General features: G+C 42.8%; 1 protein-coding gene across 1 annotated transcript in view; it reads right to left on the bottom strand.

The window, feature by feature from the left end:
• Positions 1-20,018, bottom strand: part of CSMD1 (CUB and Sushi multiple domains 1) — a 1,262,314-nt gene extending 1,242,296 nt beyond the window's left edge. Inside the window, exon 1 of the mRNA XM_074922368.1 lies at positions 19,926-20,018. Coding sequence (XP_074778469.1) covers positions 19,926-19,992 — 67 coding nt within the window. The 5' untranslated portion in view covers positions 19,993-20,018. The remainder of the gene's footprint in view (positions 1-19,925) is intronic.
• Between the last annotated feature and the right edge of the window lie 1,634 nt (positions 20,019-21,652).

Below are 21,652 nucleotides of genomic sequence, written 5' to 3' on the forward strand. Positions count from 1 at the left end.
GCGTGAAAGCCAGTTAAGACTCTTCATGTTATTATATTTTAAAATTAAAATGACAATGGCTTTTCTTATGGTTTAGGAAGAGAAGACGATAGCTAGGAAGACAGAATCTAGGAGGAAAGAATTCCTTCTCGCAGAGCTCACTGAAATATTTCTCTCCCAGAGGAGGAAGGGAGGGGGTATTGTATCTTCTGCTACAAACACCCTGCTCGGTGCCTATTTATGGTTCTATTTGAAGATGCCTAGATTTTCCCCAACAAGAAATAAAACTTATCACAGACTCCTATTTTCATTTTGGGGGGCCAATTGTTTGAAAAGTAGGCACCAGAGCTCCTAATGTTGTAGCAGCAAAGTCCTTTTTTGGATATAGACTTAGCTTTGTGTGAATATATGTATAGAAGAAAAGGTTGAATATATGAACTTCAAAGCTCTGAGTCATGCAGCAAAGAAACTTTCCATAACTAGGGGGAAATGCTGATCTTCTGATAATTTTTTTCTTTCCTAACAAACCTCAGAGCATAAAAATGTCAGGAAGAAATTAAGCCCATCTTAACAGAAAAATAGCCATTTCTGTAAATTTTTGTTAATTTTTAATTTATATATATTATTTTATCTTAAAAATTAATATTTATTTCTTACTCTAGAATTCAAATATTTAAGAATGAATATGGAGATTCCTTAAGATTTTAATCTAATCTTTATTAGATTTCAGTAGAAGTCTGTGGAATCAGTGAGTTAGGTTAAGACGAATAAATGTAGCATAAGAATTTTCTATTTCTAAGCGCATATATATGTATAAAAAAGATAATCACCTAGGTTTTCTACCCCATATTAAGCAAAACCCTTATACCTATAACGAAATAATGTAACTCATTATATAAAATATTGACTTGGGACTTATAAAATATGAATCCTAGATCACAGTTCAGGCACAGACCTTCTTTGGATAAACTACTGTGTCCTTTGTATCTTTTTTTTTTCCTTGTCTGTATAGCTAAGCTGTTTTATTCTAAGTTCCTTGGCACAGGAAGGTGCTGTCTTCCATTAGCATACCTAACACAATAGGACCTTAATTTTGACTAGAATCCCTAGGTTCTACTATAATAAAAACATCATATATTTTCCCGACTTACAGTAAAAAAACCCTGCGGTTCTTTAACATTCTTCACAGTTCAGCTATTGGAACCTTATATCCTTTGTTTCCCTATAATGAATCCCAACATGAAAATAATATTTTCCCTGAACAACTATTAGCAATATTGTAGACCATGTCCTAGAGATGTTTTTTAATATGGTTTTGTGTACACTAACAATAATCTTTATTTTCTTTGATATATTTTCTGTCTTCTAAAGCATCTTTGCATCTTCTTGACCTTTTAAAACATTGCTTTGCTCTGGGCTGATGACTTCAATTTATTTTCTCAAAAATTCCAAACTTGTTTTCTTGATTAGTGTATAGGAAGATTTCTTTATTTAGGATTTTCTATTTTTTTTCCCTAGGTTAATTATATTATATTTTTCTAGCAAAATTCTGTTTATTTTTGCTAGACAAGTTATATAGATGATACACCACCTTTCAAATATGGTAAGACTGCTCTGTGCTTCTTGCTGTGCTTTTAGATCCCACATAAGCTACAAATTCTCTTCCCATCACTTTCATTCAGACACACATAATCATGAACAACAGAGGACCTGACTCCTTGGAAACTCTGTCCAGTTTTTCCCTTTGTGGCCCACACTAAACTAGTTTTCCACCCAACAGTTTCTTTGCCTTCATGATGATTTCTCTTAGCTATTTAATCTCAGATGTGGTGCCTCTTCAAAGCCTTACAAGTAGACTACAACCATTGAATTTCCTTTATCTACAGTGGCAGTAATATCTTCAAAGAACCCCAGCAGGTTAGTTAAGCATGACCTCCCCTGCCTGAATCTATGCTGGTTATCTTTAATCAAACTGATTTTCAAGCTGTTCTTTCACACTTCCTTATGGTAGTTTAATTTTCCCCACAACCATTGTTAAATTCACTGATGTATAGTTTCTTGGACTGTCTTTAATCTCTTTTGAAGAAAGAAAATTTGCTTGCTTCTTTACAGAATAGAATCACAGAATCATCTAGGTTGGAAAAGACCTTGAAGATCATCTAGTCCAACCATTAGACCATTTACAATCTGCACAAATCATTCCTAGAGAGATCCAGTTTAAATTTTGTCCATAAATAGCTTTTTTCCCCCACCATGTTCCTAGCTAGCTGTTTAAAAGTATGTTTTCAAAACTGGTTTTGATGAGAAAAACAAAAATCGCAAGAAATGTGTACTTCATGCTGTTTCTTTTCTTGTTGGGAGTTTTTGTGCATGTGTATGTGTTACTTTACCACACATAGTAAAATAGAACAAACTATTGTCACCAGTAGAGAGTGGTAAAATTCAAAATACTTAGGTCATTTTGCTTTCATGGAGGTGGGGAGGAGCTTTGCAAGCCACTATAAACTTTAGCACAGTAAGATAGCTATCAAAAGCTGTTTCAAATGCACTCCTCCACTTACAGGGAGCCAAAATGCAATGTGTCATCCTGAGGGAAATGGACTTACTGATAAATTTACACATCTGTGGCCTCCAGTCTCAATAACCATGACTCCCTGTGCCTTGAGGTGAAAACCCATGTAATGTTGCAGCTGATAAGCAAGGCAATACACTGCCAGCATATCACTCCAATATTTCAGAAATCCCTAGTTGGGAGTTCAAGGTCATGGACTTGAGCTGCAGAACTTCAATGGGTTAGGGTGAAGTATTTCGGACATGACACCTTCCTGTGTGGCAGCAGCTTGCCATGAATGCTGCACTCATAAGCAAAGGGAATGTTTTTTACAAGATTAGAAAAACGGATAAAACTTGAAGAATGGGGAAACATAACTATGGGACTATCTCCACAACAGATTCAAATGACTGCAATTCTCTCTGTCTCTCAGACACACATGCACACACATATATTTATAATATATTCATTACTATGGTAACTGGACACCTGAAGACTAATACATGCAAATACAAATGGGAGTGTTGTACCTAGACCTAAATTTTTTCATCTCTCCAGTATCAGTGATGATGTCAGCAGAGATGTGCAGATACTTCATTAGTTAAGTGGCACTGCAAACTCTGTACTAAAAGAAAAAAAATATTCTGCCTAGGTCTTAAATAAATACAAACCACAGGATAAATCAAACCATCCCCTGATAATAGAGTACCTCTCTTTGTAAGATTTCTGTATAGATTTTATTTGAAGGGCACAACATGGTTAAGGCCCTAATGATAAAAGCTATTGATTATTTCCTGAAATGAGCTGAAAACAGATATTGTGGCACCTATCTTTTAGATGCTTCCTGCCAAATGAACCCCAGAGCAGTATTCCAGGTGGACTACTTACAGTTCCACTTTTCATAGAATAATTGAATACACACTGAGCATGACAGAAACCCAACCGGGAGCACAACTCTGATGTAGCGAGTAATGCTTTCCGTGTAAGAGGGGACCAGTAGGAATCCAGTTACTGTTTCAGCAGTTTTTTAATATTTTATATGGAGTTCCTTTAAGCAAGGTTTGGAACCCAAAACTTCTACCTCCAAAGGGAACTTTAACAGGAAACTTTCACGTCACCAACAAGGAAGAACCTAGGGCACAGTCTAGCACATCTCAGATCTAGCTCTTGAATTAATATGTTATATTATATTGCATTAATAATCATCAGGTTTTTATTTTCTGAAATTTTCAGGTATGTATGCTAACCAAAAATGATTCTAGGCAGAGAGAAGATATTGAAGAATTATGCCAGCAACATAACAGGAAGAATCGTTAAAGTTTATCAACAAAATCTCTTTCAATAATTTTCTCTGAAGAAACACTATTCCGCTAATTCAAGCAACTGAATGTCATCTGATCCTCTGATGAAAGTGGTTGAGATATTCTATATGGCATTTTTTCTTATGGTCGAGTAATTCTTAGAAGAGACAAGCTTAATATATAAACACAGGACTATACAAATTTTATGTCATCCCAAATCAGCATTATTGTTACCTAAAATGAGCAATTACTTTTTAATTAAACACAGTACTTGCACATGCAATTTGTTTTTTGATCATAATCTTTGGCTGTTCAGACATTTTTTCATTTTAATAAATGTTTGATTTTTTCTAATCAAGCAAAAAACAAAACTTGATTGAAAAATATTTTTTTTATTCCATTAAAACAGTCCTACTCAAACTCAATCTTTCTTTCATCTCACTGGAAATTTAAGGTTGCAGTACCTCAGATGCATTGCATCTTGTTTGGATGTAGTCCTTTTCCAGTCATCTTTCTGAAACCTATGTTCCTGTCAAAAGCTAAGCAATTATTTTTTTGCACAGGACATGAGTAATTAATGCCTTCCCTTCCTGAACAGAGTCTATCAAGAAATATTCAGAAATTTCTCTTTTATGGAAATGAAATAGAGTCTTTCAGAATGAAGAAGCAAGAACAGTCATGTGAGACTTGCTAACATTAAAGAGATTCTGGTTTGTTCTATCTTATGCTACTCTTGTTCATAATGGTCAGCTACGTACTTGCTAATTATTCATTTGCATCACTTCGTTTTGTTTTTATGATACTGATAGGCTTTTCTACAGACAGTCCTGAGAGGAAGAAGTAGAATAAAGCAGAAGGCCAAAATTTGTACATCCCGTTCAGAGCCATCTTAAAACACATATAGGAAGGCTGCTGTCTTAGGGAACAGAAGAAACAATTCTTTTTCAGACAGTGACAAATTTTCTAACATGAAACTAAAACTGGAAACCTATGGATTGGAGCTCAGAGTATCTTGCATGTTTAAGGGTTTGAGATAAACCTCTATCTAGGGGCATAATTTTCAATGTTATTTTTTATTTTCTGTAATTTGTTCTAGGCCTGAGGGATAGGATTTGATTGATTTAGGATGACGTGGTTTCAGCATTCTCAGTATAATGGACCTCTTCCCAAACCTCTTCTCACAATAATTCTTTCAGTGTTTCCCTAATCTCCGCAGAAACCCAATCTTTCACCAAATCCCATCATTAAAGTTTGCCACAACCCCCACCAGTTTTCACTAGACTTTTTGCTTTTGTCCCAGGAAGGAAAATACCATCAAGATATGACCTGTGACCACTGATACAGTGGACCACAGAGGGGCAAACAGCATATATGCAAGATGAAGCTACTATACAGTGCACTTTATATTTTCAATGAGGTACTAACACACTCCATGGAAGTCAATGTCAGTGGGAGAGGAAATCACTAAGCACCTGGTTTGCTGTATTAATTTCTTACCAGGACCTAATTTTCTAAGCGTTTTATCTGCTGTCCCTCCAGAACTCTTTTATAGGGTAAAATGTTGAACATCATTGTCATTTAGATGATGACCGTGTACAGTCTTTACTACTTACTGGAAAACAAACAATCAAAATATTACTGACGAGAATAAAAAATAGGTAAAGAGATGGTGGGATAGAGGGAAGTGGCTGTTTATGATGACATACAGACTATTATTCTTTTACGTGCATCAGCAACACTGACTACAACATCATAATTGTTAAAAATTATGAGCAATGCATCTGGGAATTGTACATTAGTATTACTTGAACTCCATATGGAATTTTTAAGAGTACATGTAATTTACAGATTCACATCTCCCCTTTGTATCAATCAGATGCAAAGTTCTGTGCAAGGTGAAGTATTTACAAAGAGCTGGAAGGGAAATGAGCAAGTAGAAGCTTCGAAACAAGCAAAATGCAGTGTTTTTCTGCACAGCGGGAATTAAATTGTAAAACAAATTGTCAGAAAGTAGTGTGGCAGTCTGAATTATGAATAGGTTCAAGAACAGATTCATGAAGGTTAAATTTGTTGATGGATGTTGAACATATATACGACCTCTAGCTAAAAGTTCCCTAAACTGGCCAGAGGCTGCTAAAATATAAAGCTGCCTATATCTTGTTTCCTGCATTTTTTTCTATGCATTTGCTAATGGCATTTGTCAGAGAGAGGTTATTTTGGTCTGATTTGATGTGACACTTCTTGCATTTTTAAATATGTGAAGACTGAAACTTAACCAAATTCATGGGACATGCACAAAATCTGGGTACAACTTATGTCCCCGACTTAGTTTTTCAGGTCTTCAAGTGGCCTGTGCCCATCTTCAGCCTTTGTGCTGGTTGCTCCCAGTTCAGGAGTCATCACAGATTAGACCCTCATGCTCTCCTCCATGGGAATGCTAAACAGCCACTTTGGAGCGTAACAAAAAGGCATCTTACACTCTTTCATCAGAGAAGGAAATTATAGAGTGATTGGAACAAGAAAGATAAGGTCTGCAAAAGGAAAATTTTAAAGAAACAGTAAGGAGAAAGAAAAGAGAAACAGTGTTTAATGTTGCAAATCTGATGGTGCCAGCTCTGCCAGTGCTAGGAGATAAAAGCCGCTATTTTCAGCACAGCAGCATAAAGCCTGTGTATCAGCTCAACAACTGAACTGCTATTCCCATGAGGGCACCAGTTGTTATTTATCAGGCCACATCAGACCTGCACAGTAGTGGCACCAGGGCTTCCACTGAGGGCAACTGCCAGCAGACATGTCAAATTTTGAGCTGTACTACCAGTTCTGCTTAGTAAGACTACACCAGTAAGCCTGTGTTACTGGAGACAATAATGGAAGGTGATTATGAATTGCTTTTCAGTAAGACAACCACCAGTAATGGAGATCAGGAAAAAAAATGTAATAATTATTGATGGATGTGACTGAAGTAATCTGGGCTATGTCCTCTGTCAAATACAGAGCAACATGAAGGTGGTATGGGCTAAGATTTGGAAGGTAAGGTTTTTTGCTTGATTCTGGTCATATAGGAAATAATATTTCCCATAATTGAGTTTCCTGTCACATTGTCATCCATGTTGTCCATTTAATTTTCTCTATGTACTGATTTACCATAAAACAAATTAATAAATCCAGCTATACAGATGTCACTGCCTAATGAACTTTCATTGAAAGAATAAATAATAGACAAAATATCCTAGGGAAAAAAAAAAAAAAAAACAACAAACCAAAAAAACAACCAACAAAAACGAAAGAGGACAAATTATTAGAATAAGGATTGATTTTAAAAAATAAAATAGTCCTGACTGAAACCCCCCATTAAATACTGTCATGCTTTTTCACATGTAGCTTCTTTTTTGAGACAGCTTATTTTCCTCAGTGGTACTACTGGAGAGTGTGTCAATGAAATACAAGAATGATTTCTGTCGGCTGCCTATGCTGTCCTCTGTGCTGAATGCCCATCCCTCACCTGACACAGTCTGTCACCACAATAGCTTATTTTTTTCACAGTAGGCTGTACATTATCTTTCTAGCATCAAAGAGTTGTTTCTTTTTTTAATTGATTTTTTCCCCCCAGGGGACCTGATCCTCATGCACATCGCTCTTTTGGGATAGTACCTAGACAACAGCAGTGTGGCTGAGTAGATCTGAGAAGCAGACTGCTGTTGAGGCAATTGCACAAAATGCCTCTGCTTTACAAAATTGTACCTGAAAGTACCAGTGCTATGTGACTTCAGTGGGTTGACCCTGGCTGGATGCCAGGTGCCCACCAGAGCCACTCTATCACTGCTCCTCCTCAGCTGGACAGGGGAGAGAAAATATAACAGAAAGTTCGTGGGTGGAGATAAGAAGGAGAGATCAGTCAGCAGTTACCATCATGGGCAAAACAGACTCAACTTGGGGAAATTAGTTTAATTTATTACCAAACAAATCAGAGTAGGATAATGGGAATGAAAACCAAATCATAAAAACATCTTCCCCCCATCATTCCCTTCTTCTCAAGATTAACTTCACTTCCGATTTCTCTACCTCCTTCCCCTGAGAGGTGCAGGAAGGTGGGGAATGGTGGTTGTGGTCAGTTGATCACACATTGTCTCTGCTGCTCCTGCCTCCTCAGGGAGAGGTCTCCCCACACTCTTCCCCTGCTCCAGCGTGGGGTCTCTCCCATGGGAGACAGTCCTCCACAAACTCCAATATTTAGTCCTTCCCACGGGCTGCAGTTCTTCACAAACTGCTCCAGCGTGGGTCCCTCCCACGGGGTGCAGTCCTTCAGGATCAGACCGCTCCAGTGTGGGTCCCCCACAGGGTCTCAAGTCCTGCCAGAAAACCTGCTCCAGCGTGCGCTCCTCTCTCCACGGGGCCACAGGTCCTGCCAGGAGCCTGCTCCAGCGTGGGCTTCCCACGGGGTCACAGCCTCCTTTGGGCATCCCCCTGCTCCAGCGTGGGGTCCTCCCCGGGCTGCAGGTGGGTCTCTGCCCCCCCATTGCCCCCCATGGGCGCAGGGCACAGCTGCCTCACCATGGGCTGCACCACGGCCTGCAGGGGAATCTCTGCCCCGGTGCCTGCAGCACCTCCTGCCCCTCCTCCTTCACTCACCTTGGGGGCTGCGGAGTTGTGGCTCTCACATATTCACTCCTCTCTCCAGCTGCTGTTGCCATTGTGCAGCCACTTTTTCCCCCTTCTTAAATACGTTATCACAGAGGTGCTACCACTGTCACTGATGGGCTCAGCCTTGGCCAGTGGTGGGTCTGTCCTGGAGCCGGCTGGCATTGGCTGTATTGGACATGGGGGAAGCTTCTAGCAGCTTCTCACAGATACCGTCCCTCTAGCCCCCAGCTACCAAAACCTTGCCACACAAACTCAACACAGTGACGAAACACATTTAAAACATTTGCAAAAATCTATCCATCCTGCAAATATGGTCTGCAGAGTGATGCACTACAATATCGAAAGAAGTTTGGTGTCTATTCTACAGTGGTAAAATTGGATAGATACCTTTTTTTCCACCAGAGACTTACAAATGGCCTGTTTCTTAGAAAGAAAAATTGAGCCACAATGACCTGCAATTAGTTATCAATGTGGGATAAATGTAAAAATGATGAATACTCATAGAGGAAATAAAGTGGAGGTGGAACTGATTGGTTTTAATTCTGGGCTAGGACAGCAGCCTCCACTATCCAGTACAGCCAGTAGTCTACGAGCTGGCTTCACTCCATCACTCCAAATTCTGATTTTCTGCTGCTTTTAATGTTTACTTTGTAATCACAAACATTTTTTTCCAGGGTACAGCAGATCCAGGGGTTTTTTCTTATATACAGAATTACCTAAGTGCGACAGTTTTAAAGAAAAACAAACTACAACTTCCCTTGAGAAACCGCTCCTTCCTAAATAAATAACACAGAAATTGTAGATTTGGAAACTTTGCTTAATTCAGATACTACCTGGGAGATAACAGTAGTAAATGATGAATACTGTTGTCTATCCATTCTCTTTACAGAACTTTATTACATTCAGATTATGATGATTCTCAAGTGTGAAAGTAAGTACAGTACAAATTCCTTGATGCTCAAAAGTGCTGAGATCTGCAGTTTTCTCTTACAGCAGTGGGAACTGCAGATATTTGGCACTTCCAAAAAGAAATAAACCCACAAATCTAGGCTCTTGAAAATAAACAGTAACTTCTGCCCCCTTCCTAGCATCCTTGAACCTGACATTACAACTTGTTTTGCAGGTAAAATCAGTTCAGACAGATGAGTTTATTGTTCAGTATGTACATGTTCTTTTATTCAATAAATGTATCTCCTCTTCCATCAGATATTTTGGAAAAAGAAGGTTGTTTTTGATGATGAATGTCTATGACCTGATGTATCATAAGTGTATTCCATCCACAAGTCTGTTTCTTTATCAAATATTCATATAAGTAAGTACCACTTTACCTTAACAGCTCTTGAGGATACACTGAGATGTATTACAAGTAAAGTGGACTTATAAAGTCAGTAAGGAAATAAGACAGAAATAAACATTTCTCTACAACATGAAATATTGAGGACCCATCCTATAGCCCTTACTCAGTAAACACCCACTGTGAAGGCAAGGGGATACAAAGGCTTGCAAAAAGCAACTGTGCCTATAGAGGTTGAAATTACTGTGGTCCAAACTAGCTTGACAATAAAATGGCTAGTACTTTAAAGCACATGCATGAGGTTACCTGAGACTCCAGCTCAGTCACCTTACCCAGTATACAGAAATCATAGATCTGGACTTACCAGTTCTAGCAACAAGAATTCAGATTTATGGACACAACAAGAATCGACACCCAAAGAAATCAATTAGGTGTCTCTGTTTAGTGAGAAGTAGTAATTTGAGTATACATGAAAAAAAGGAAAACTGAATTCACTTTGACAAAGCAACTTCTCAATTTTCCTTCTAATGTGGTATGACTCATCTCAAATCCATTGCAAAGCGGTAAACAAACTACACCAACTCAGTAGCCATCATCTGCCAGGAACATTTTAAAAAGAAAACCATTACTGAGTTACTTTTCTTGTCTTCTATACAGAGAAACTTATTTTCCCAGCAGAAACAGCACTTCATGTTATCTTCTTTTAGTTTACCATGCTTCCCCCACTGCTAAGAGCAACCTAAGGAATACCTCTTTAAGCCAGTGACTTATTTCTTAAGAAATAAATTAGTTTGGACTAGTTTAAGGTATTTTCAGAACAATCCTTTTTATTTAATACAACTCAAAAGAGGGGAGTTCAGCCTGATTAGTAATAACATTGTATACGGCACATATCTTGGATAGTAATTTAAATACGTGGACAACAGCCTTTTGATTTTATTCCTCATTCATTGAACCAATTTTATAATTGGAGCTGTAACAAAAAGAAAATTATTAATCTTTCTTTGTTCTATAATCCTTCTGTAATCTAATTTCCTCAAAATAGCTGCGAGAAAAAATATTGTCATGAAGAGCAAAATGACAACTATAAGCTGGCCTCTACACTCTTCATTATCCATTATTGTTGCTATGCTATTTATTCTTATCATATAATTAATAAGAAAAATCTAAATCACTTGATAATGCATCTGAAGTCAGCTTCTCTGCTGGTGTCAATCACAAGAGGTACACAAAGAGGGTTTCATGATGTTATATTTTTTGCTATAGTTCTTGTTTGTAGATTTTAAAATCTTTTGGGTCAGGCCCCTCACTGTGTTAAATGATACTAAACTGAAAAAAGAGAGCAACTTCAATTTCCAAAATATTTCCTGAATCATTGTTTTAAAAAAATTACTTTGGAGCTTCTCAAGATTTGACAGAAAAAATCTAAATTGCCATGGCAACATGAGTTGAAGAAATCCTTCTTTGCTGTTTGCATAGATCATCTCCATGCTATCAGTCTGTTTACTAAATGTTGCTAAAGAAAGCAATTAAAGGTTAATGTCTCCTCAGAACCAAAAAAATTATATAACTAGTGAAAGCCAGTGGAGTTAGATATGCTTCAGAGAGGTCAAATAATCTGACGCATCATGTATCTTCAATATAAATGGCATTTCTGTGATTGTTTGCATAACATTTCACATTAATAACAACTAAGAGTTTGAATTTTCTTTATTATTATTAGGGTGGTTCCAGCACCCTTGTTTTAATGCAAGTTCTCTGTGTGATAAGTGGCTACAATAAAAGCCAGATTCAAAGTCCATTAAGGTTAATGAGATTTTTTTTCCTGTGAGTTCCCAAGCCTTTGGATCAGGTCCTAACTGGTCAGAATCTGACATACAGCAACTCAAACTATTCAGCTGACGACTAGAATCTATGTCCAACATACCTAGTTCTGCATAGCAGAATGCTTTTTCTCTACAAACTGTAAAACTTGTTTCAAGTGAACCACATTATGTACATGGAAAAAAGAAAGGAAAATTTTGGCATTTGCATTTACGTTAATTCAATACCATGATAAAGCATCCCCTATACAGGTTTCACGGGAAAGCAAGACATAAATGGTTGAGATTTCTCACAATCAAAATGCTCCTACTGCTGCCACTGTTGACTTCATAAAACCTATTAACACTACATTCTTCAGCGTTAGAGACACTGCAAACAATGGGTCAAAGTGTGAGCTGGGGATATTTATGTGCTAAGATATTGAAAATCATTTTAATTTCTCAAGAGAGATGTCTACAAATGCAGAGGGTCACTGATTGTGATATTAGCAGTTACTCGAGTGTGCTGAGGTTCTAAAAGTGAATTATAAAACAGCTTTTCCCCAAAAAATGCTTGGTATGACTCAATCTATGTATTATAAGAAACATCAGCAGGATACCAATAGAGAATCTGGCTGCTGGGGCAAAGCTAAAATAGTGCACTTAGTCACTTGGAAGCAGTCAAATTCTACACTGATATCCCACAGACATTAGTGAGAACAGTGTGATTTGTCATGACCATTTGTTTCACAACCAGAAGCATGTAAAACTAGTCTAAAAATAAGTTAAACACTTTGCTTTTTTTTCAAATGGCCTTTTCAAAAACCTGACTATTGTGCAAGAAGCACTGCTCTTTCTTTCCCTTTTTCTTATCCTCACAGTCACCTGCATCTTTTTTCTAAGGTTCAGGGCAAGGCAGGTTCCACGAGCTCCCATGTATTCCTGTGATACCTAGCTGCTTGCTTCCCAACATCAGCTGCTTCGTGACAAAATCACTTCCCTGCTCCTTGCACCTCTGGCTGTGTTGGACACCAACAGTCTGATGTGGATCATTATGAGTTCAGAGAGTTCAGACTGTGTGATGTGCTCATACAAGGCATGATGTCCAAAGCCCAAGCTCTCATTCATGTATTCTGGATACACTAAGCAAAGTGAGCCAAGCTCCCTCATCCATTTCAGCGGCAGTCATTGCAAGTACAGTGAAAGTTTTTAATCCAAGCTACCGCTAAACTAGTATTTAAAAAAGAAAATATCCTGGTTGTGGTGCCCAGTGTGCTTAGGCCCACCCTCGAACCAGAGCTTCAAATACAGAGCAAGGCTGGCTTCACTTTTGTTACCAGTGCCTTGTACGTTGCCGGTGTTTCAGCAGCAGTGTAAGGGAAATGTACGTTTAAATATTGGGGTTCTTTTGGGTTCTGTATGTAAACATGATATGGCAAGTTATACAGGTCAAAATCAAGTAAACAACGATTTATAAACTATTATATGTTGGCTACATTTGATCTGCAAATCTAGGAAAGTTATATCCCTAGACCCAGATTTGCTCTCTAATCTCAAGGCTTTGGTGCAAACAACAGAACTGTAAGAATATTTCAATAAAAAACTCCAGTATAGACTTAGAAATGGCTCTCTTAATAAAAAAGGCAAGGAAAACTTTCAGACAAGAAGAAAAATTTCATGTTTGGCAAAATTGCTTGAAAAAGTCATTGCCTTGAAATTGAGAATAAGGCGTGAAGCAAGTGCTGCAAAATGTAATTTTAAAATGCTGACCATTTTTTATGCAAGTTTGCAAAACAGACACTGCACACAAAGTTTTATTCATTATTATTTATTAAGCTCTGTGTCAGCTGCAGTGCTGCAAACACTTCTTTTGGAAAGTCACTGTGCAATGGAGAAGTGAATGTGGAACATGATTCTGTACTTCAGTATCCATGAGATACTACTGTAAGAGAGACATGAAACTTGTGAAGACTAAAATGATACTAGGTTCCTCTGTATATTGTCCTTCACACTTTTTTTTAAGAAAAAAACAGAGAAAAAAAGGAGGAAAAAAAAAATCAGATAAAACCGTGCTTGGAGATGCCAAGATACTGTTTTAAAAAAATTATTTCTATAAATATATAAATCTTTCAAAATTATCAAGGCTGATTGCTCAGATTCATCCAATTTTCCTTCTTTTCAGTCATACATGCAGGTAAACCTTCTCAGAAGTTCTCAGCCACAAGAGCGCATATTAAAAAGGGTCTGGCTCCACTACTCAGATGCAGTATATACCGTGCCTACCTTACTGGGAGTAGCAACAGCAATAGAAATTTTTGTTTCCATTGCAGCAGAATAAGGCCCTCACAACTGTATAAAGTTACCTTTTATTTGACAGTGATGACTCAAAAAATGAAGTTGAAAGAGGTGGAATCACTATTTCAGAATATGCATGAATGTATTGTTAAAATGCATAATTTAATAATTATAAAGCTGTAACAAACTGTGATTAATTTTTATGCTGGAAATTAAAGCATGACTGTAATTGCAAGAAATTGTAATTTTTTTGCTTATCTCTTGCTAAAAGCAAATCATTGATGATATTCTGATTAATCAAGAGGAATTCTGGTTAATCATCAGCAACATAACAGTGATTAAATCTTGCTCTGCCCTTTTAACTGAATGTGCCCTCCAGGTAAAAATGGCAAGAAACTGTTGTCATTGTCTCTTTTTTTTTTTTCATATGAGTAAGAACGGTGGAAAAAAATTATTGTCTCTGAGCAAGTAAGACTTGTTATTGGCAATAAGATGCGGTATTACTCTTGCAAGAGTTTTCAGTGCGTGCAAGCCTCCATTTACCATTCAATTACTAAATGCAGGCAACTGATAAATGTTGCCTTTGTGTGTCAATATAACACTAGCAATAATCCAAGCAATTTGTTTAAGCAGTTATTCCATTGAGAAATGCTTATAACAAATATAGTGTAGATTTTCTTTAAGTGCAATAGAAATGTCACACAGCAGAATGAAGTCTTTCATCCAGCCAGAACAAAGATGTGTTAGGACAAAGTAAGATCTCACAGCTTTCCTCAGGCATTAATGGCATTTTCCCCTATTTCAAAAGTTACTGGTTGATAAAAATCGTTTAAAGGAAATTGCAACTGACGTAGAAAAGTAAAACATCTAACTAAAAGAAAGTGATTCATACACATTACGAGAATTTCCATATGATTCTTATTCTTTGCTCACTGCAGAAATTGGAAGAACATCCAATTTAGCTCAGTCTCATCTGGCTAATTTTGCAGCCATATGGAGAACTAGAGGCCAGATTCTTATTCGGTGACCCTGATTTAAATCCAGCTGTATTCTCAAGTTTTATTAGAGATCATGGCTCGTGTGTATGCTACTGCTTCGGTGGACTGTGTAGTTAAACCAGCAATTCCCCTTTCCACCCTGCATCCCCTGCTGGTTACAGCCAGCCAGGCACTGCACTGCAATATCTGTGCTTACACTTAAAGCTGTTTACTAGAAGAATAATGTCATTGTGGTCAAAGAGATGTGACAGTTCAATACAGATTTGAGCAAAATGAAATTACATCTTATCTTTAAATTCATTGGAGGTTTTATACAGTCACACTATTAAGCAGTTACTTCTCCGAGGAAAGGTTGCAAGAGGAAGTTTAATGTGACAGTGTACAGATTAAGTTTTGAAAAAGTTGAAAATGGTGGTCCCTAAGGCTTTTCAGCCTTTCTAGAGAGCATGGTAAATCTTGAATGCATTGGTTTCTGTTTAAAATATTTACAGTTTCTGATTATTCCTAATTTGGTGGGGCCAAAGTTTTCATGAATGTAAATGGTGTTGATGCCAAAGTCCCTTAGAGGTCTTTCAAAAACTTGCATATGTCAATGCATATGTAAAATTGCCACCACATTATGAGTACTAATAAGATGAAAAGCTAGATTCTATGTTTATATAGAAAAAGCAGTCTTCAGAAAAAAAAAAAAAAATTACAAATGCCTCCCCCCCCCTTCAAACCCCACCCATGCCTGATCAAAATCACACATGTATGTATAAAGTGACATGGGAGTGAAAGTCAGTAAAATAAACAGAAAGCAATCTGCAGGATGGTTCCTGTATATTCAGATCACAGACGGTGCTGAAGTGCCTGCACAGACTTCAGTACATCCTGAAGTTCACGTGTGCTCACGACTGCATGTGTTGTTTGTATACTATTAGTAAGAACAATCAGCCACTGGAATAATCTCCCCAGGGGAGTGGTGGATTCCCCAACACTGGACACTTAAGATTCATCTGGACAGGGTGCTGCACCATCTTGTCTAGACCATGCTTTTGCCAAGAAGGGTTGGACCAGAGGATCCTCAAGATCCCTTCCAACCTGGTATTCTATGATTCTATAATCTCCAGCTTCTCACACCAGTGTTCCACACACAGCAGAGAAACTGATAACCTTGTACTGGCTGACTGGGAATTCAAATCTCATGGTTCAAATCCATGAGTTCAAAGGCTTAAAATGAGTGTGTGGACAATCTTCATTGAATTAATATGCTCTCCGCTACATTCTATTCAAATTGACCACACTTCCTATTCCTGTGCAGAGTTAAGGACATTATATATGGATCTTGATGGAAAATTGGAAAAAAAATACAGATCTTACCAGAAAGTAAAAGCATTTTTACATTAAAATACTATGAGGTCAGAGCTGTCTATTCTCTCTTCTGTGTTTCTGTGGCCAGTTCCTCGCTGGGTTAGGAGATGGGGAATGCATCCACTGAATACTTGGCTTCGAACCTAGGTATTCAACACCTAGCTCCGATGTTCTTTTAAAAATCCTTTTTTTCAGCTCATTTTCCCTAGAATTGCTTTAGCCTTCTCTAGAGGAGAACAGAGCCTCTCTAGAGAGACCAGCTTCTCAGTTTGAGAAACTCTGTTTTGGGGAGAGAAAATACATGACTTCTAAGAGACTCACCATCCAACAGGACTAGGCCTTAAACACAGTGGTAACTTTGTGTGATGTATTCATAGGAATTATTTTGACAAAGTGATAGCAGCAAACAGAGTGTACATAAAATGTTTTTGTGTTTATCTCTTTTTCTTTCTTTTTTTTTTTTTTTTTTTTTTTAACAAAATCCTAAGCTGTAGATGTAGGAGTCCTTTCACTGTCTGGATTCAATTTAAGAATAGAAATGTTTTCTGTTTGCTATTTCCAGTAATCTGAATGATACCTCTGTGCATAAGCCTGCTTATGCACATTTTATTTGAGGCAATTAGGTGGCGATGAAGGTGTTGTATTTGGTTCTCTCAGCAAGTCCAAAAAATGATCTCAAAAACATGTACCGGGACAATTTCAAGCATTAAGCAATATGTTTTATATTTCTAGACTAAAAATAAGTTGTCCACGGACCTCAGGTCACAGCAGAAAGATATTTCATTTTATTTTGACTCTTAGTCTGAATTCAGTCTAAATCTACCATTTGTTCTCTAGCAGTACGAATTTTTACAGGAATGATACTGATGTGTTCTGTGTTTCAAGAAAATCAATAGTTTATGTTTGCTTTTGTTAGGGTATAACCTATCAGAATTAGCGAACGGCTCTATAAATAAGCCCATTTTAACATGCAGAGCTGAACACTCTGCTGCCTGTCTTGATGAAGTATAACTGCTATGATAGGGTAGTTTCTGGGAAAGTGGTTCCTTTAAATGACTCCATAGTAATTTCCCTTGATGCTTAAAGCACAATGGACAGGGAAGAATCCCCCAAATGTTTTCCAAAACACTCTGATGAATCAGTCTGACAAAATGAGTCCAAACAAATGTACAGAACTGCACCTCAAGTCTACCACAATGAACGATGACGTATGTTCATTTTTGTCTTTTCTTCCCCCTTTAAAAACTTACAGTAAATTGCTCAGCAACAAAGGGTTTCCATTTCATTTCATAACGAGGAACAATGTGGAAAGCAGCCCACCTTTCATTCTACTGAAATGTAAGGGGACGCCTGTGGCAACATCTCCAGAAATTCAGCACTTTTTTTTTTTTTCTCGTAAAACCCCCAAACCAACCAAAACCCGAGTGAATTCCTGTGACAGTGTCTACCAAACGATTTGACTACCAAGGGGGTGGTAAAACAAAGAGTTCTGGGGATCAATTAAATAAAATTTTTTGTGCTCCTGAAAGAATAGGCTCTTCATGTTACTAAGGAAGGAGTTCTTTCACTCTCTAAACTATAAACGTAATTTCAGTCTCAGGATCACATTTGACTAAATATAGATACCTGTGCTCGATTGCCTGGGAAGGTAAATGGGAAGGAATTATGTCAAATGTCCCCGCTGGTTCCCCTTCTACCTGTTGTTTGACTTCAATATTAAGTCAGTTTGTAGCCTGTAAGTAGGTGTGTTACTGCTCCACATTAAGCGAGGTATAATTACATTCTGCAGAGCAGCATCAGAGGCAGTGCCCAAATGTTCCTGGCAAAGCCTTTGTATGTAAGCAAAACACGTCGGATCTCCGCTGAATAACCATGATCCAGCCTCCAGCTTTTCGTATGTGCTGTCAGCCATGAAAAGAAAACACTTAAATGTCAAACGACAGAACCAGCCACAGTGTATTTCACGAAGGAGTCGCGGGTGCCGGCCCGCCCCGCCGCTGCTCGTCCCGGGGCGGCCGGGCGCCGTGTGCGGCGGCCGGGGGTGGCTCCGCCGCCCGGTCCGTGTCCCCCGCTCCCGGGCATACCGGGGCGCCCGGCCCGCGCGCGCCGCAGGCGGCTGCCGAGCCCCGGGCGGGGCGGGGGGGGGGGACACGGCACGGGCGGGCGGGGCACCGACGGGGGGACGCTGAAGTTTGGGCAGGGCGGCCACGCCGAGAAGCCCCCGCCCGCCGCGGGCTGCGTGCGCCGCCCAGCGCGGCCCCGTGCCCGGGAGCCGCCCGCTGCCCAGCCCCGGGGAGCCGGGCGCCTCCGCCGCGCCCCCTTCCCCGCGGAGACTGCGCGGCCGGGGGCAGCCGGCGGGCGTTGCCTGGTGAACCGCGGCGGCGGCGGCGGGATCCGTGCACGGAGCGGGGCCAGCGGGCTGGCGCGGAGCCGCAGCCGCCGCTCCGGACCGGGCAAAGCTCCCGCCCGGCCGCCGGCAGACCGGGCTGGGCTGCCACCGCCGCTCCCTGCGGACCGCGGCCGGAGGGGGCGACCCTGCAGTGCCGCCCCGGGCGGGCGAGCGAGCCCGGCCGTCGGCACCCGCAGGACAGGGAAGGCTCCTGCCTCGCCCGCCAGCCCGGCTCGCCTCGCAGCCACCCCCGCATCGAAAAAAAGCAGCGAGAAAAATAAAATGGTGGGGACGATGTAAAGCGCCTTGGAAGGGTTAAGGGAGCCTCAGACAGCACAGACCGCCAGGGGAACCGTCCTCCTGGAGGCAGGCAGAAACAGCCGGGAGCGAGGTGGGAGAAGGCAGAGGCTGTAACGGGGACAGGTGCTCAGCTGCGAGCAGCCTCCCTCCCTGCCTCCCTCCCTCCCTCTCTCACACACACACTCTCGCATCTCTCTCCCAGCTTGAAAAAGCGCAGGGCTAATGAGAGGCGAAGTGAATAATGGGGAAGTTGTTGTCTCCAGCGATGAGGCAAGTGATGGGGCTGAGGCCAGCACTGAAGTTGTGTAACCCAATTCTCCACCGTCACCCCCCTCGTTTCTCCTCCCTCCCCCCCATCGATTTTAAGGAGAAACGCCGTGAGGGGTAGGAGACGCTCCCCACCGCCCGCCGAGCAGAGGAGCCCTCTCCCCTCCAGCTCGGGCAGGCAGCTGGCGGAGGGGGACCCCGGCGCCGCATCCCCGCCTCCGCGTAACTTGCGGGGAGCGGAGCCGGCTGAAGGCAGGCGGGGGCGGCTCTCCGCGGCCACCCACTCCGCGCTCCCCCCGAGCACGGCAAAAGCCGGGGAGGCGGGAGGAGGGGAGAGCCAAACTTGCCAGCCCGGGGACTGTCCCTCGCACGGCTGCGAGTGCCGTTCGTGCGTGCACGGGGAGCGAAGTGTTCCCAAACTCCGGCGCTGCCCAGGCGGCTGGATGCGGACGGCTCCCCCGGCAGCGCCGCAGCGGCTGCTGCCCGGCTCCTGGGGGCTGGTTTCTCCCGGGGGAAGTGGCCGGCCGCGAACCGAGCCCCCGGGGAACGCCGGCGGACCCGGCGGGAGGCGGGAGGCAGGGAAGGGAGAAGGGCGACCGGGCTCGGGGAGCCTGCCGCTTCCCGGCGCAGAAACGAAGGGGGGGTGGGGGGAGAGCCTCAGCCGAGCGGTAGCGGTTTAGCTGGGGAGGGCGGGGGGGAAATGGGTGCCATAACCACAGCCTGTACGAATCCAGAGCAAGAAACCCAAATCTTACCCTGAGCTGCAGTGAGGAGCCCCGCGCAGAAAACCAGCAGAGACTTGAATTTCCTCCACGCAGTCATGTCTGCAGTTATTCCACACACACACACACTCACACCAAGCCCCCGGCGGCTCTTCTCGGCTGCGACCGTGTCCTCCGAGCGGCAGCGGGGCTGAGGACAGCGCCGGATCACCCCCCCGGGGCGAGGAGCGGCGGCGAGGCGCCGTCCGGGTCCCGAGCGCCGCGCAGCGCCCGACGCCTCCTGCAGGACTGCGCGGGCGGCTCGCGCCGCTCTGCTCATAGCATCAGTCCCGCGCCGCGGCGGGGCTGCGCCGCTCAGCGCCCGCGGAGCCCCGGCGCCGCCGGCCCGCCGCCCGCCCAGGGGAGGGGAGGGGGGGAAGGAGGGAGGGGAGGCACGCCCGGGGCCGCGGGCAGCGCCGCATCCACGGCCGCCGGCGGGGAGAGCCGGGCGGCGGCGGCGGGAGAGGGATGCGGGGAGTGCGAGGAAGAGGAGGAGGAGGAGGGGAGAGGGAGGGATCGCGGCGAGAGCAGCGCAGGCAGCGCAGCGGAGCGGCTGCCAGCCACACGAGAAGCCGCCGCCGCCGGACTCAACCATCACTTCCCACGGAGAGGGGAAGGGGCCGGCGCTGCGCAGCCGGCGCACGCCAAGCCCGCAGCCGCCCCGCTCCGCCGGCCGGCCCCCGCTCACGCCACCCCCCCCTGCACCGGGGCGGCCGCCGCCTCCACCGGCCCCCGAAAGCGCCCGGGGGGAGAAGCCTTCTCCCCGGCCCGCCGCCACCCCGCTGTTCCCCGGCGCGGGGAAGGGGGGCGGCTCCAGGGCGACCCCTGCCCGGGGGGCTCCTGCCCCCCGCCCCGGCGCCCTGTGCCCGGCTCTGCCCCCGCCCGGCTCCCGGCTCCTTCACCCACATGTGGGGCGCGGGCCGTGCGTGTGCTGGGGTGCGGTGGGAATCCCTCGTCCTAGGTGAAACTCCCCGCTGCTTCGGTCCCCGCTGGGGAGAGGGCAGGGCTTTCAGGTCCAAAATGTGCCCTGCTCGGCCCTTCCAAGTTGCTCATCAGAACACGCTGTTGTTCCTGAGGGGAAGGAGAGGAGCCAACGTCTCCTGGAGGAACACTGCTTCGCCTTTATGTAGCCATTCCCGATGGCTCCTGTTGCCAAGAGGAATTTCTGCCATTAACTATCCTTTCCAAAACAAACAAACCAAAACCCTCAACATCAAACGTGGCAATATGCAGAGGCTTCCCCACCACCACCCCGGACCCAGAGGGTTGGTTCCCTGAAGCCGAGGGGAAGGGAACGGTGACCCAGACCTGACACAGGTCTCCATGCTCCCACGGCCCCAGCCGGCGATGCCCTTCGCCAACAGCGGTTCCTGTGCCAGGCCTACCAGCAAAGGGATAGCAAACAACTGCCCAAACCTGGCTTTCAATCCAGTCAGAATTGTAAAGATTACCACCACCACAGCACACTGGGCCTGACTCCATAATTAATGCTTACCTATATCCGTAATTAAAATACAAAAGCTCATAGGAAGGAAAGGCAGAAACACGAACACCTTTGGAAAGGTAGTTTCAAGGTTGCAATTATTCACTTATGAGTTTTCTTTCGTGGTGAAATATGCAAAGTTGTTTTCTCATTGTAAATTGCGAGAAGGTGGTGAATGGACACTGAACGAGGTAGGCTGATTTTGTAATAAGCTTGTATTTATGTATAAAGGTTGCGG

Source organism: Athene noctua, chromosome 1 (genome assembly GCF_965140245.1).
Source record: "Athene noctua chromosome 1, bAthNoc1.hap1.1, whole genome shotgun sequence".
Taxonomy (NCBI): domain Eukaryota; kingdom Metazoa; phylum Chordata; class Aves; order Strigiformes; family Strigidae; genus Athene; species Athene noctua.